Here is a 16,400-nt window from a genome sequence, read left to right on the forward strand (position 1 = left end):
TTACCACCATCTTGAATATAACTGGTACCCCCAGGGTTTCTTTTTCACAGAATGTGGTGTGAGTGGTGACTCCTAAAGTTACACAATACAGGCTCTGCTAGGAGTCATAACTTACTCTCTCTAGACCGCAGTTTTCTTACATGTAGAAGAAGTAGGTTGGATTCACCGAACTCAGACACTTTAAGCAATGAAAGATGAGCTGATCACTAGTGTTAGTCAACCCCTCTTCCATGAATGGGCTCCATTTGCAGAATAGTAAAATTATCTTTGTTAATAAGAGTAGTGTTTTGTCTTCACATGTAGACTGCCTGCTGCAAGACTTCTTGGAATGTATTTCAGGTGACTGAGTTGGACAATCTGTTGTTGGAATTTGAATGACGTTTATTTAGGGACTACATTGACTATTTTATAAAGTACAGATGTTCCTTGACTCAGTGGCTGTTTGACGATGGTGCAAAAATACTATGCATTTATTAGAAACTATATTTCAAATTTTGAGCTTTTTTTCCCTGGGCTAATGAAGGGCGGTACAGGCCTTTCTCATGAGGCCGGGCAGCAGCCATGGCGGCTCCCCATCAGCCACAATCAAGGGGGAACAACCGATATGCTTGCAGCCTTTCTGTACCCAGACAACTGTTCTGTTGTTCACTTTCACTACAGTTTTTGGTCATTTACATGGGATCTTACTTTGTGTTAGACATTTTTACCCAATTATAGACTAATGGAAGTGTTTTTAGCACATTTAATGTAGTCTAAGCGAAACTTTGATGTTCAGTAGGTTAGGTGTATAAAAAACTTTTTGAACTCAATGCTACTTCCAGTTTACGATGGATCTATCAAGACGTAACCCTGTAAGTTGAGGAAGATCTGTGGCATCTTCGATGATAGTAGTTATTCATGTCACGAAGAGCAGGTACGCTGGTCCAAGATTCTGAATAAATGACTTCCAGATCTTTTAATTTCAGTTTATATGAAAGAAGTGTTGATCAAAAAAGTACAATCCATCAAGAAGGTGTTTTATTCTGATGGAGCATAAATATACCTTTAATATTTTGGTATTGAAATAAAATCCCAAAAGTAATTCTAAGTATAAATATTTAAACAATAAAATAAATGTGTAAAGCAAATTTATAACGTGAAGGTCTCTCCACCACAACCCACACTTCTGCCATCCCTTCCTGAGGGGATGGTGATGAACTATTGTAATGGTATAGTACTTAGCTTTCTAGAACTTTCCCTGACACAGATATGATTAAGTTGAGAATTTCTGAGCACTCAACTTCCTACATTTAAAGGATGTGAAACACCTAAGAATTTATTAGTATAGGAAATGAGAAATAAAAGTAGATAGAATAATAAAGATTATACCTTAAGTCTGAGTTTTCCTAGATGTAGATGCTTGCTTAACATCTTTGCTTCAGGTTTTTTTTGTTTTGTTTTGTTTTGTTTTCCTTTTTTGTTATCTAAGTCACTGGGGTATTCTGGTTCCTTTAATCCAGGAGCAGTCACCCAGCAACAGTGAATGCTGATTTAATCTGACAAGCAAAAGTCCCTCCTGTTTTCAGAGAAGGTCTGGATAGACCGTATCATAAGTTACTTACTTTACGGAACATTTCATTTTTGTTTTGAGTTTTACTGTTAAGTGAGGTACAGTGTAACGAAGACACATCTGCGTGCAAGTTTTCCACCTCGAAGACTTAGAAAAGTCTGTGATGTTTTGTTGGCAGAGATTCCAAGGGAAATTCTTTGGTTTGGGAAAAAAAAAATAAAGTCATGACGCTCAGCTGTATTACTGCTGCAAGGCTGAGCTGGTCTTTGAATAACTGTGGTCTCTTAAGAGGATTCATTGTACAGTCTGGTGTTCGGATTTCTTTTAGTTTAGTTGAAGTTTCTGCATTGCTGTATGAAAAAAACAATCCCTAAGGTACAACCAGGAGCAGGTTTTTGTTTTTTGGGGTTTTTTTTTGACAAATAACTTGAATAAGACATCGCTTGCTTATATTGATAGCTGTTGATTTTGATTTCTGAGAAATGTAGGTAAGTTACTTCGACATAGTCAATTTGGGGCATTTAAGTTAAGCAAAAATGCTAGCGTTAATTACGTTTCGAAGGGAATACTTTTTTTTAAAATTCCTTTGAAGTCATATATACTTTTCATCTCCTTACATTTTGTGGTATTTGGTCTTGAAATACTCCTATTTCAGGATAAATTCTCAAATGTGTGAAACACAAAGATTATGCATTATGAACAAATGTGAATATACTCTGACCACTTTTTAGAAAGAAAAAGAGTTTAGTGTGGTGCTGTGTTTTGCTTTTAAGTTGTTAAATATAAAACCTCTGACTAGACAACATGTGAAATTTATATATATTGTCACAACTGACCATGGTCACTTTATGGTTACATGTACAATAGCATAGAGTGTGGTAGGAAATGATTCCATATATGCTTGAGTTACCCTATCATCTCAAGTGCCTAGATCCTTGGTTATTTGGTCAACTTTGCATTGTGATTCTGGTTGTAGCATCAGGAGGGTGTGTGTGTGTGTGAGTGAACAGAGTTAGTGAATGAGGCAGAGCGGGAGGGAGGGGTGGAAGAAGCCTAGAACTACTGGCATGTTTATGATTTAAAATGCTCTAAGCATGTTTAACCTGGCAATTTGACTTTCACGCTGTCTTAGTAACAAGGTAGGCGGACAGCAGGAGCACAACTTTGTTGTTTATGCTGTTTTGTGATACGTGTAAAGAGTATAGGATGTCCTGAAACACAGTTACTTGTAAAAGGAAAGTGTTAAAAACATTTCACTTGGTAGAATTCCTGCCTAAGCTTTCAGGAATGCAGTTTAAGAGCTTGTGAGTGTGTGGGGTCTTCCACATGCTGGTTTTGAGGCTTTTGGAAATTCTTAAGTCAGAAAATCTTGGAGTAAAAGTGTATTTTTTGGAATAAAGTCCAAAGGTCAGAATTCTTGAACCTCAGTAGGTCATTAATGGGCTTTGTGTTGAATCTTCTAGCAGATTCCCCTTCAGTGGTGCCGTCCTTGTCCCAGTCAGCCAGAGCCTCAATTTCTCTGCTCCCCTGAAAGGCTTTTAATTGCAAGTGTGAATTATCTAAAAATGACTGACTTGCGTTGGTCCCTCCGTATCTGAGGCGACTAGTTCCAGGACCCCTGTAGATACCAAAATCTGTGGATGCTAAATTACTTATATAAAATGGTGTAGTATTTGGATATAACCTATGCACATCCTCCCATATACTTTAAATCATCTCTAGATTATGTATAATACGGGGGGTGGGTATAGCTCAGTGGTAGAGCACATGCTTATCATGCAGGAGGTCCTGGGTTCAATCCCTAGTACCTCCATTAAAGAAATAATAATTAAAAAAAAAAACCTAGATTATGTATAATACCTAATACAGAGTAAGTGGTATGTAAATAGTTGTAAATAGAATGTTAATGCTATGTAAAAAGTTGCTGCTGTGCAACACATTCAAGTTTTGCTTTTTTGGAACTTTCTGGAATTTATTTCCTCCAATGGTTTTTATCTACTGTTGATTGCATCCATGGATTTAGAACTCATGAATAGAAAAGGCCAACTGTATTGTATTAGTAACGGAATGATTTTTTAACTGTCACTTCTCATTAAGATGTGACCATAGGTTTAAAATTATTTAACTATGAGGTTTAAAGGGAGTATCTGTTAATTATTTAATCTTTATTTATGAGTGCAAAAAATGGTTATTTTCCTTTGGACGCTCCTTTTATTTTTGCTGTGTGTTTTATACCAGCTTTGAGTACTTTGGTTGCCATCTGTCCAGTGCTACTCCCTGTTACCTGCTGATGGTCTTATAACTGGGGGGTTTTTTGTAAGGTCCTTTTAGGACACTTGGAAATACTTGATTATTCCTATAAATGTACTCCAGTGAAATGTAGAGTCTTAGAGATATCTTAAATACAAACATCACACGGTTTTGGGCATGGGTTGGGGAAGAGGGTGATATGTTTTTGTTGAGCTCATTTTGTTTTATCATGGCGTAAACAAAGTTGCTCTGATAGTGTTTATTGTTGAGTAGTTTTTTCACTTAAAAACTCTAAAAGTTGGGATATTTTATGAAGAAGTGAATTCCTTTTCTTTGGTGGTTAAACAATATGTCTCTGTGCTTAATATGTGATTCATTTTAACCTAGATCTCTTATTCATTTTTTGAATCTCCCTTTTCTTTGTTGCTTGGAATGGTTAAAAAACCTTTTAGCACTTAGTATGCCCAGAATTCGTATCCTAAACTCACGTATTAGTTTGAAGAAAAAGAATATTTTAAAACTCCTACTTAGTATGTAATTATTTGTGCAGATTTTCTATCCTATTGGCTGTAGCTTCCATCTTAAAATATGAATATAAATGAAGGAGTCTTTTAAAATAATGTTTATTTCAATGGTCATGCATTGGGCAGTTACTACGTGCCAAGCTCTCTGCAGAAAACACAGAGGTGAACCTTTTAAAGCTCCATCTGGCTTTTCGTCTCCTTTCCATCTCAACACTGTTGTGTTAGTTCAGATCCATCCGAATAATTTCCTGCCGTCGGTCTTTCCTCACTGGGACGTCTTCCACCCTTCAGCTAAGCCAAAGTGTTAGCATCCATCTTGACAGCTTTGGCAGACTCCCGCAGTTCCCAGAATAGAATCCAGACTCTGGAGCGAACCCGACGGCTGCCCTTTACCCTCCCTCGGCCACTCTGAGCTTCTTACCCTTCCAGCACCTCCCAGTCATCCCAGCCCCTTCACACTTCAGAGCTAGTGGGGTCCCTTCTGGCTGCATTGCCTCTCTTTCCATTTCTGCGTGAAATTTCCCCTGACTTCCCCAGGCAGGCGAATCTCTCTGTTGTGGGCTGTTCATTACCTCTGTTGTACACCCATCTTTCCTCTGGTAAGGCACTCTGGACAGAGTGTGTCTAGACAGGGGTAGTAGGAACTGCCTAGCACGTGGTGCCATTCTCTGGAGGGCTGGAGATTTAGTTGATTATAGTCTAAGAGGATTTAAATGTTGGATTAGTGTTAAGATTACATAGATCACTTCTGAGGTTTCTTGTAACCCTGAGAGTCAGTGACTTTGAAGTCCTGAGCTTTGCCTTGATAAATTACGGTATTTCATCATTTCTAAGATACATGCTTTCACTTTTTAATGTTTCTGATATGATGACATATTTTACAAGAAGGCCTCTTAGCTTTGACATATACTTAACAGCAGAATTTGATATTTGACCTTGATGGTCCATAGGCATCCTTCAAAGTGGCCAGAGTTAGCAGGAAAATGTTGAAGGATGAATACTGGCTTAAGCAAGCCGGGTCTAGTAGCCAAGCAGGACAAATAGGATGGATGGAGCAGCAGCTGAAAAAGTCACTAGTTTTGGGTTCAGGAACAGCTCAAGTTTGTTTCTTAGTGGAGCCCTGTCTGTAGTCTCATGGGCTTCTCTAAAGGCCCAACCCAAGAAGAGCTAAGCCGTTGAGGGTTTTAAAAGGAACTAAGATAGCCAGCCTCATTTGGTAAGACTTTCTTAATGGAAGAAGAAAACAACATAGATAGTCAAGGTTCAAAATAATATTTTTCCATAATTCCTTCATTTTTATCATAGCTCAGAGTTTAAGTTAAGTAGTGGCAAAATGGTTATAGAAGAGAGCAGCCCACTCTGTCCTCAGAGGCGGTCATGTGTCTTTTCTCTTCACTGTTTATTTAGTTCCATGTTTTAAATCGAAATATGACTACGTGAATACTTCTGTGATCCAAGTGGCGTATTATGATGTTTCTTTATTGAACAACTATTTTTTTCTGTTTACTTAAAAAAAATATCTGGCAGAAACAGCTCACATCCTTCAAAAGCACTCTCGGATTTCTCTCAGTTCAGGTTTTCAGTTGGCTGAGACTTTCCAGCGTTGACTAGTTCTGTGTTTTCCCCAGAGTCGTCCTTGTCGGACCTCCTGCTTCCTGCTGCTGTGAGGGGCTCAGCCTCACCCAGGCATCCCCGGGGATTCCTTCCTCTTGGAGCCTCCGTCTTCGAGATGATACTCCTCCTTGGTTTCATTCCTCATGTTGGTGGCTTTCCTCCTCTTGTAGATGCCCAGGAAAGCAAGTAGGAGCAGCAAGTTGGAGGCTTTCCGTGCCTAAGAACGCCTTTATCTGCACTCATGTTCGATTCATGGTTTGGCAGGATTGGAATTGGAGTTTGAAATACTTTTCTTGCAGAGATTTGCTTCATTGTCTTCTAGCTTTGAGTATCAATAAAGCCTGTCGTCCTAATGGCTGGTCTTTTGTAAGTCCTTTTTTTTTCTTTCTTTGCCTCTGTTTTTTTTTTTTTTTTTTAGCATAGTTGTTAAAAGATGGGCCTCAAACCAGACATCCTAGCATTTCTGCCTTCTAGCTACGCAACTGGCAGAGTATTTCACTCTATGTGCCTCAGTTTCCTCATGTGTAAAATGAGGATAATAGTACTTTGTACCTCTGAACGGCCGTTTGTGGGTTATATGAGAAGTCATGGAAAGCTCTCAGCACAGCTCTTTGTGCATGTTGGGTGCTATTCGTCACTGTAATCTAGCTATATTCTAAACCTCGCAGTGACATACAAGGGTCAAATCTTCTTCATTTGTTGTGTAGAACAATCGGTGCACCGCTTCAGTCTAGAGACTTGTCTGTCAGCTCTAGGAAGGTTTCGTATTATTTCTTCGACTGTTTTTTACCAGAAATTTTTTTCTGATAACTGTATAAGTTGAATGCTGGGTCACCTGGATGAATCCTTAATTAAAAAAGAAAATTCTTCTTTTTCACTTCTTCTTTGTATATGTGTGTCTTTTGCTTTAAATTACTGAGCTAGTTTCTTAAACTTTAATCTTCTAAAAAAATTTAATTATGGCCTTCACACTACTTTCTGAACATTCTTATTTTTTGCTTGTATTTTTAAAAATTGCACGTTTTTGCATGAATATGAAATTTCTTTCAGGCTATTATAGATTTTCTAATTTTTGTTTTGTCTGCATTTCCTCCATTTCCTCTGAGAATTTTTTTTTCTTATTTGTTTTCCTTTTCTGTTTTATGTCAGAGAATGTCCCCAAATATTGGGTTGATGCTTGGCTTCCTGTTTAAGGCTGAGCATCTGAAAAGCTAAGGAAAGCTCTGTGTTGGGGGCAGGATCTACCAGCCAGTGGGCAGCAGGGCTATGTGAGACCCCTACTGTCAGGGCCTATAGGTCTTGGCTCTGGACTTCATTTAGTTTCTGCAAAGAGCAGTCCTCTCATGATTTGCCTGGGGCCTATAAGCCTGGTGATTATCAGCTTATCATGAGGCCAAGCACAGGGAGTCCCACCACCCAGTATGTAGAATTCCACTAAATTTCCCTGTTTGCACCCCCAAGCCTCGCCCTCAGCCTTCTTGTGGTGGCCTGGTAGCTCTAAATTTGGAGCGTCTCACCAATTTCTTCTGAGATTTTATAGCTGTTTCCTGAGTCTGGGGGTAGTTGTCTAAATGTGCAGGGTGTTGGTAGGTACCTGGAGGGAGGAGGTGTTCAGTGGGTACTTACAGGGAATTACAGGCGGTCTCCCTGTCTCAAGGCCCCCCTCTCTCCGCCTTCTGCTGTTTGCGTGTCTAATACCTGGGTCATTCTGGGGTTCTGCTGCCCGCCCCGCCTTGCACCGTGTGCTGTGTTCTCCGCAACCTTGTTTGACCTCCCTGTACTCTAATGAGTCGTTTCTGCCTTCAGATACTGAGGTTTGTGATTAAAGTGTCACGTAGTATTGATGTTCTGGTTTGTTTCTTGTTCTTATTTTTTTCCTATGCAAGTGAACAAATATTTTAAAAAATTGATGATAGTGATCTCAAGTGAGGAGAAGAGTAAGCATGCTGTACTGAAGTTGTAAGTCTTTATGTGCAAGGGTGACCTTTGTGTTTTAGGGAGACTAAGGAGAGGTGTTCCTGTCCATTTTTAGTTCCAGAATGAAACATTCTTGGCAGGGCTGTTGTGTTCATTGGCATTTTTGTCACAACTCTCTGTGTCACTTCTGTGTGACAGTGCGTGTCCATTGCTTTCCCTAAACTAGCATCATCCATAGGGTTAAATTTGGCATTTGAATCTTTCATAGCTGTGTGTGAGTTTCAAATAAAAAGACTTTATTGAAACTTTGAGCCTAAGTAGGAGTCTATTCTTTTGATTTCTGTTATTGTTAAATTTATACCCATTGAAATTCTAAACTGAGATGCTAAAACACATTCTTGCAAATACAATAAATCTTATTTATTTTATTTTTTCTTTTATTGAGTTATGGTTTACATGCAGCATTGTATAATTTCAAGATGTACAAGCATAGTGAGAGTAAATCCCAGCAGCTTTCATATGTTACATGCTGCAGCATTAATTATGTTTATCATGCTGTACATTACATCCCTAGTACTACTTTATCTTATAACTGAAAGTTTGTACCTTTTGACCACCTTCATCCAGTCATCCAACCTCCTTCCTCCCCACGCCCACCCTCGTGTCTACGTGACCACACATCTGATCTCTTTTCTATGAATGTGTTTATTTTTGAAGTATAATTGACCTACAACGCTATGTTAGTTCCTGATACACAACATAGCAATTCAGTTTTTCTGTACATTTCAAGATGATCACCACAGTACATCTAGTTACCATGCAGACACAATCTTCTTTCTTTAACTTTAAAAATTTTTTTATTGAAGTGTAGTTGATTTACCATGTTAGTTTCAGGTATACAGTTAAGCAGTTCAGTTATACGTAAGTATTTTTTCTTTTGAGATTCTCTTCCACTATACATTATTACAGGAAACTGAATACAGTTCCCTGTGCCATACAGTAGGTCTTTGTTATTTATCTGTTTTATATATAGTAATGCAAACACAATAAATCTTAAAGACTCAGGTCATCTACTGATTTTTCTAGACTCCATGGAAAATCAGGACCTCCACGACTGGCTTAGACCAGTCAGCATTTACTCCTGAGCTAGGATGGCATCTTTCCCTAAGTTACACGGGACAAGGTGGACACCTGTACAAACTCAGGTTTCTGCTAGCAGGGAAGAAGAGTGGGATGAGTAATCAGTAAGCACCTACTAGTGGCTGCTATAAGATTAATAGTTATAGACATTTGGAGGCACAGGAGCCCAGGAAAGACTACAGCAGTAGGAAGAGACCCAGTGAAGGGATGGAACTAGTATGTGGCCTTTGGGATGGGTGGGATTGATACATTTTCCCTTTTCTTCAGAATCTAATCAAGGTTGGTGGTTACTTGTGTACTGGGTGTACTTGCATGTGGTACTCTGTGAGCACTGAATTACTCATCAGTTGCTAAGTTTCTGATCTTGTCCTTAAAATTGGACTGATACTGATAAGATCTGTTTTTGCTAATAGAATGTACTTCCGGTTTTATGGTTTCCACAGCTATGCAAAATCTGAACTTATTGACAGAGATTCACTAAGTGGACACCCAGTGTCAACTATTCTTAAAATGCCTCTAAAGTCACAATTAATTAGGCTTTTTATTTTGCTCAAAAGTAAACTAATGCTAGCACGATTTATACTAAAGGATAACTTTATCATATGATAATTTATTTCAGAATCAATAGGGAGGATTGTGGAAACCAGGAGTGCCAGGCCCAGGTGGCTTTGTGTCAGATGTGCAGCCCAGGCCTGTCTTCTTCAGGCTGCAGACCTGTGCAGCCCTCCTTCCATGGAAACAGCCACTCACCCAAGGGTGCAGCTGCCTTGAGCTGGAGTTTCTTACTCAGGTCAAAAGAAGCTATAGTCTTAGGCTTAAAGCCTCTTGCCCAGTCTGTGTTATGTAAAACCAACATCCCAGCTGAAAAAGGGAGCTGGATTACAGGATAGAGGCCACAAACTACCAATGCGATCAACCCGCTGACCGATGCTTTGAACCTCAGTGCCGTCCTCCTTAGCCATGGCAGAAGCCCCAGTTGCCCACTGTGTGTTTTGCTCCTGCACACTTTACCCTTTGTTTATTCCACATGGTTTGTTGCCTAGGGTAACATATTTCCAGTTTTGAGAGGGCCCAGTAAATAATACCTCCTTTTCCAGACTGCTGTTCAGAGTGGCTAAGCTGGTGGTTAAAGTACAGACATTCTCCTGCAGTAGTTTGTGAAAAGCCATGGCCCATAGCCCCATGTGCTTCCTTGGGTGGCCACAGGCACTGCAGCCTTTCCTGGGGACTCTTTTGCATCTCCCCGGATCCAGCAACTGAAGGTAAATGCCTGGCTACCAGGGGCTGTGGCTCCAGGACTCTGTCCAGAGTGTGGCCAACACATGGTCAGGATTGCCTGTTGACTCTTGGGCATTATTCTTGCCTTTCTCCTCTATCTGGTTATCAATCATTTGAGAAATAAGACACAGAGTAAGGTGGATAGATTATTATAGATGAATTATAATTGCCAACTCTATAATTATAGAATTTCATCTATAATGATAGATGGGTTATAGAGGAAAGTGAGTTTGACGGACAGAACTGCGTTTGAGAGACACCTACCCACCGGTTACTACAGTGTAGAAGCAGGGTGGGCCTCACCCCCGCCCCCCTCCCCCTCTCCACCCCTCTCTGCTGCAGGGACAGTGTCTGTTCCTTCGGGGGAATAGAGTAGAGCTCGTGTTCTCTGAGGACAGCGGGGCTGGGACTAGTCTGAAGCGCGTGAGGCCGGAAATCCTTCAGTGATCAAGATAAATAATATTTAATGCACTATTTTTAAAAATCAGAAATGTTTAAAAAAATCCACATTGAACAAAATATGAAACATTCACAATAAAGACAGGGTCAGTATTACTGACTTTCCCCTTTCCTCAGGCCCCAGTGGGCTCCACGGGGCACTGTTACTGAGTCTGTCTTAAATTTAGTGCCCGGGGCGAATGCCACCCTCGCTTCACCTTAGTCCTTGCCCACCTAGTCCTTCCTAAATATTCAGAATCCTCTTAAATCACTTTCTTGCTTCTGGATGGAATGAGTAAAAGGACAGAAAATGGCAGAAATATTGCACTAACTGAACTCTCTCCACATGGAAGGAGTAAACTTGAGTGGGATTTAGAAGCAATTCTCCATGACCATAAACAAATTTCCAGTTACTTTCTATAGAGGTGGTATTAGCTGTCTGAGAGGAAAGTGCAAGAGCTTAAATTAATAAGGGTTCAAAAGTGAGGAAAGTCTGTTCCCAGTTGAGTAACAAATTATGAAGCTGGGCGTGAGAATAACTGGCTCTGACAGTCCGGTTACTGGATTGACCTGGTTGGCTAGATGGGCAGCGCTTTCTCAGTGCTCTGCTGCATCCTTGCCACTCCAAGGATGGACCATGGGCCAAAAGCCTCCGCATCACCAGGGAGACGGATAGAAATGCTGAAATCTTAAGGCTCTCCCCTGACCTACTGAACCAATCTGCATTTTTTTTTTTTTTCAGAAGAGGCCCAGTTGAAAGTTCAGCTTTGTTGTGGAACTTCCATAGCCTTCATTTTGAAATTCATTAAACGAATTCTAGATTTTTTTTTTCCTATTTAAATGGCTTCACTGGAGATTGTTATGTTCTTAGGAAACCAACAACTAAGTATGCTTGTACTTGGTTCCTGGGTGCGGGATGTCCTCTACTAAACTCAGTGCTTCAGGAGGTTGATTTTGTGAAAAGTATCTAATTTGTCAGCAGCAGCTAATTAAAGAATTTAACCCCGAATTGTGAAAGTAAGTAGTTATGATGACACTTAGGGGTAAAACTATTTAGTTACCTTGGATGGTTTTAATAGGAGGTAGAGATTTATGAATATATCAACATATATCAATAACACATGCTGATGATTTTTGTTCAACTGCTCTGATTTTGACTTTAGAACTAAATTTGTAGTTTAAATATTGTGGATATGTCTTCTTTTTGTTAAAGCACTCCAATTTAACTATAAAAGCATAATAAAATTTTAGTTATTTGCAAAAATCCTTGGATTTGAAAGCTTTCATGGGTTGTTTTCAATGATTTTTCTTGAAGTGTGCAGTTGAGTAGTTTCAGTATATTTAGAGCATTATGCAGCAATCACCATAATCTTCAGAGCATTTTCATTACCCTCAAAACAAACACATTCCAGTTAGCAGTCATTCCTCATTCCCTTCCCTCCAGCCCCTTCTCAGCCCCAGAGAGCCACTCACCTCCTTTCTGTCTCTGTTGATTGACATATTCTGGACATTTAATGTAAATAGTATCACATAATATGTAGTCTTTTTGTGACTGGCTTTTTACTTATATATTTTTTACTTTTGCTTATAATATTCTTGTATCTATAATATTTTTAAGTTGTAACATTGTATCCATCTTGTAGCATGTATCAATACTCAATTCCTTTGTCTTGCTGAAAAATATATTCTGTGGTATGGGTATACAACATTTTTCTATTTACCAGTTAATGGACATTGGGGTTGCTTCTATTTTTGGACTTTTATGAATAATGCTTCTAGTAAGAATCACGTACATTTGTGTACATGTTTTTGTTTAGATGTATGTTTTCATTTCTCTTGAGTAGATACCTGAGAGTAGAATTGCTGTGTCATATAGTAACTCTGTTTAACTTTTTTAGGAACTTCCAACAGAGTAGCACGTTAAGAATCAACACCTTTGAAATGAAGTATGTTTGAGATAGTGGGTGGAAACAGGAAAAGAAAATGCTAGTGCCCTAAATCTTCATTGATCTTTAGCTCATTTGCTGTGCCTGCCCTCCATGTGTCTGGTACTCACTCACGGATACAATAGGGGACCCTTCTGAAGAAGAAAAGGGCATTATTTCTAATTATGCTGGGACAGCAGGCATAAACTGGGGCTGTCCTAGGCAAATTAGGACCAATGATCTCTCTGTCAACTAAAAAGAAGGGAAGGCTTCTGGCAGATTTAGCTTCCTTCCCTCTTCTGGCAAGTAAGGGAGGAGGCATCTCAGATGGGAGGGGGCAGTTTTAGCAGTGTCTCTGTCTTCCATTCTGCCCATTCCGTCAAATGAAAAAGTATGTTTAAAAAGAGGATGATTCTTTAGCTAATGTCTTAATTACCCATATCCATAGTTGTAGGTTCTAAATGTACCAATAAAGCGGTTGAAGTTGATTAAGTGATGACTTGTTAATTTTTCTAGTATTTACTTGAGCAAAACATTTTATTTCTTCCAGGGAACAACAAATCATTTCAATTTCAAAGCCTCTTAGACTGAGGAACTTTCAACTGTACTAAAAAATTTAGGAGATGGACAAATTTTCCCTCCCTCTCATTTGAAAGGATTCAGAGAAGAAATAAAATGGCAGAGGTTTAAAGTTAATATTCAGGATGAATGATGATAATTCAGATGACAAGACAGAAGATGATCTGCAGTCCTTATTTATCAGTGAAAAAGATGGAAACACACATGCATATAACCAAAAATCACCACCTACACAAAACTCTTCAACCACTAATGTGAGTTGGAATTCTGCCAAGCCAGATGACATGGTGGTTGATTATGAAACCAACTCTGCTGTGGACGTTGGTGAAAATATTTCTTTAAACCCTCAGTGTGTTGAAGTACTTGATCACCAAAAGTCTTCAAGTGATCTCATTAGAAAGGAGGTGTTCGACATGCATAAGGATTCCACATGTCAGTCTTTTGCGCATGTTGTAAATACAGAGGAACCCAAGTATTTGCATAACAATGGTCATTCCCTAGAATCATTTCAGGACCAGGATGTTGAGACATCTCTACCTTTTGTGTGGAAACCTACTGATGATGATTTGAACTATACAGACAGCCCTACTGCCTTGGAGCTAAACCAAACATTTGACATGAAGGTGGATAACGTTAACTGTACCTTTATAACGCATCACACCGTCGGAGAGTGTCAGTCTTTGCAGACCACTGTAAGCCTGCAACCAACTGGCGTGAAAGGTGGAAGGACGTCTTTATCTTGCTCCGTTCTTACATCTTCCCTTGAGAGAGAAATGAGTGATGACAGAGACAGCTTTGAAAACCCTCAAGCTGCAGCATCAGAGCCCCAAGACACAACCAACGCAGCATTTTCGGATGTGCTGATGCAAACTGATGCTGTTGTTCCAGATATTGGAAATCAGTGTCACTGTTCTTCGGGAAAGGTCACCATTGAGTACCCAGATGGGGCACAGCAAAGACTGGTCAGAGAAAAGGACGTACAAGCTCTGACACCAGTTTCTGATGGCATGGATGTTCCCAATGGGTCTGTATTACAAGAGTTCTTTTGTTCATCTAGAGATGAACCAAATAGTGAGACACATTCACAGAGCTCATGTGGGCAAAAGGAAATGGGCCAAAATCTAAGAGAAACAGTGTCCATTTGTCTTACAGATGATGAATGCCCTTTACTGGTGCCAGCTTTTGATAACAGTAAAACCCAAGTGCTGAACCCTGAACATCAAGTCACTGTGGCTAAAGACACATCAATTGCCAACAATGAAAAGGATTTGGGAACCCAAAATCGTACCATAGAATTGATAGTGAATAGCCCGCCAGGAGAAAGGATGGCTTCATCACTTGACCTGACTTGGGATGCAGATGACATGATCTTTAGTACAAACAACGTAGCTTGCATGTCCACGCCAATCCTGGAGCCCACAAATGCCACCTTTTCTATTTCACCTATTGAAGCGACGGAGAAATGTAGTAAAGCGCAGAAGAGTCATCGAGAGCTTAGAAATTTATCGAACTTGAAGGGGGCACCTATGAACATGTCTAAACCCAATCTAGGAAAATCAACAACCAAAATGAATACCCCTCTAGGTAGCAGAGTTAGAAAAAGTGAAATTATAAGTTACCCAAGACCAAACTTCAAGAATGTCAAAGCAAAAGTGATCTCCAGACCAGTGTTGCCGTCCAAGGACCCTGCTCTGTCGAAGGCTGCACCCAGACCTCAGTTAACCAGCGCCTCACCACCCCTGGCAGCGGCCTCCACAAGACAGTTGACAACTTTGAACAAAACACCAACATCTGAGTTGAATGCCGACACAAAAGCAGAAATCCTAATTAACAAAACACATAAGCAGCACTTTAATAAACTCGTCACGAGCCAGGCTGTGCATGTTACAACTCATTCTAAAAATGCTTCACACAAGGTTCCAAGAACAACGTCTGCCATGAAATCGAATCAGGAGGATGTTGACAAAGCAAGTTCGTCTAATTCGGCATGTGAGACTGGGTCCGTGGCTGAGTTTTTTCAAAAGATCCAAGGTGAACTCCCTGCTAAAATGGAAAACACGGAATGTTTGGAAATGACCTGTCCTTCCAACATTGAGAGAATTAGCCCTGAAAAGAAGGGTGAAAAACAAAATGAGACACTGGCGGGCAAACAAGAGCTGAAAAAGGAGATTATGAATGAGACCTTTGACTACAGTTCTCTGTTTTTGGTAAGTGAAATTGTTGCCTGCTTCAGGGAGTGGTGGTGGAAATGGAGAGACGTATTAGCAATTGGTGATCCAATAATAGTAATATTGCTGAACTTGCTGTGTAGATCTGCCTTCAGGTAGTGATATGTTATTCAGTAGTTCTTTGTCTTGTCAGCCAGTACATTTTAGAATGTTCATTGGTTACAATATAGGAAACCTGCATATTGGGAAAAAAAAAACCCTTTGTACTGAGTAGCAATGTTGCTTTTACTAGTAAGCTAAAAGAACAAGTTAATATTTTAGTGTAATTAGTTATTTGAAGTTAAATACCTTATTATGTTTTATTTCTGTGGGAGAAAACCCTGTTGTTTATGAACTCGAATGTGTTGAACCACATTTAAAAAATTGCTAGGGAGTGCTGGTAAACAGTATTAACCTAAAAATAACTCCTAGTGTCTCGTTGAGGAAGCTGCTGGGAGATGTGGAGCCCTCTCCTGTGAACAGGAGCGTTCTGGGTTCTGCCTCTGATCGGCTAGTGTGACCTTGGGCAAGTGACTTTTTGAGACCTAGACGTGAAAGATTGGACTAGCGGATGTGTAAGTTCTCTCGGAGCCCTGACGTACTGATTTCCTGGTACTAAAATAAACAAAACTCATTCTCTTCATGTATATACAAAAAGCAGCATGTTCTCTACAGCATCTGTCAGATATTGGGGGATTCCATTTCAGCAAGAATTCACGTGCAGTTCAAAGATTGTTTTTCTTGAAACATGCATACATTTTTGACAACAGCGTGAGTTTTAGAAACATGTGGCAGGTTACTCCTGGGCTCCGTGTGTTCGTCCCCAGCCCTGTTTTGGGCAGTGGAGACTTACATGCATTTTCAGCCTCTCATAGGCTCTCCTGGGGCTTCTGTCCTCTGGGCCAAGAGTGGAGGTAGGCGCCTGGGTCGGAAGGCAGGTGTGAGTGTTCTGTGCGGAGGGCTCAGGTCTGAGAGGAAG

The 16,400-nt window shown here is 40.0% G+C and overlaps 1 protein-coding gene and 1 non-coding gene across 9 annotated transcripts in view; both read left to right on the forward strand.

Moving 5' to 3' along the window:
* Positions 1 to 16,400, forward strand: part of MTUS1 (microtubule associated scaffold protein 1) — a 149,350-nt gene that overhangs the window by 40,638 nt on the left and 92,312 nt on the right. For 7 of the 8 annotated variants that reach the window (XM_010953262.3, XM_074353485.1, XM_074353490.1 and 4 more), the window contains one exon: positions 13,186 to 15,421. The exons of the other annotated variant lie outside the window; for it this stretch is intronic. In XM_010953262.3, coding sequence (XP_010951564.2) covers positions 13,340 to 15,421 — 2,082 coding nt within the window. In that variant the 5' untranslated portion in view covers positions 13,186 to 13,339. The remainder of the gene's footprint in view (positions 1 to 13,185; positions 15,422 to 16,400) is intronic. 8 annotated transcript variants of the gene reach the window in all.
* On the forward strand, positions 3,290 to 3,362 carry TRNAD-AUC (transfer RNA aspartic acid (anticodon AUC)). Its single transcript has one exon. It is a non-coding gene; the product is annotated as a tRNA-Asp (tRNA).

This window comes from Camelus bactrianus, chromosome 26, assembly GCF_048773025.1.
Source record: "Camelus bactrianus isolate YW-2024 breed Bactrian camel chromosome 26, ASM4877302v1, whole genome shotgun sequence".
In the NCBI taxonomy this organism is placed as follows: Eukaryota; Metazoa; Chordata; class Mammalia; order Artiodactyla; family Camelidae; genus Camelus; species Camelus bactrianus.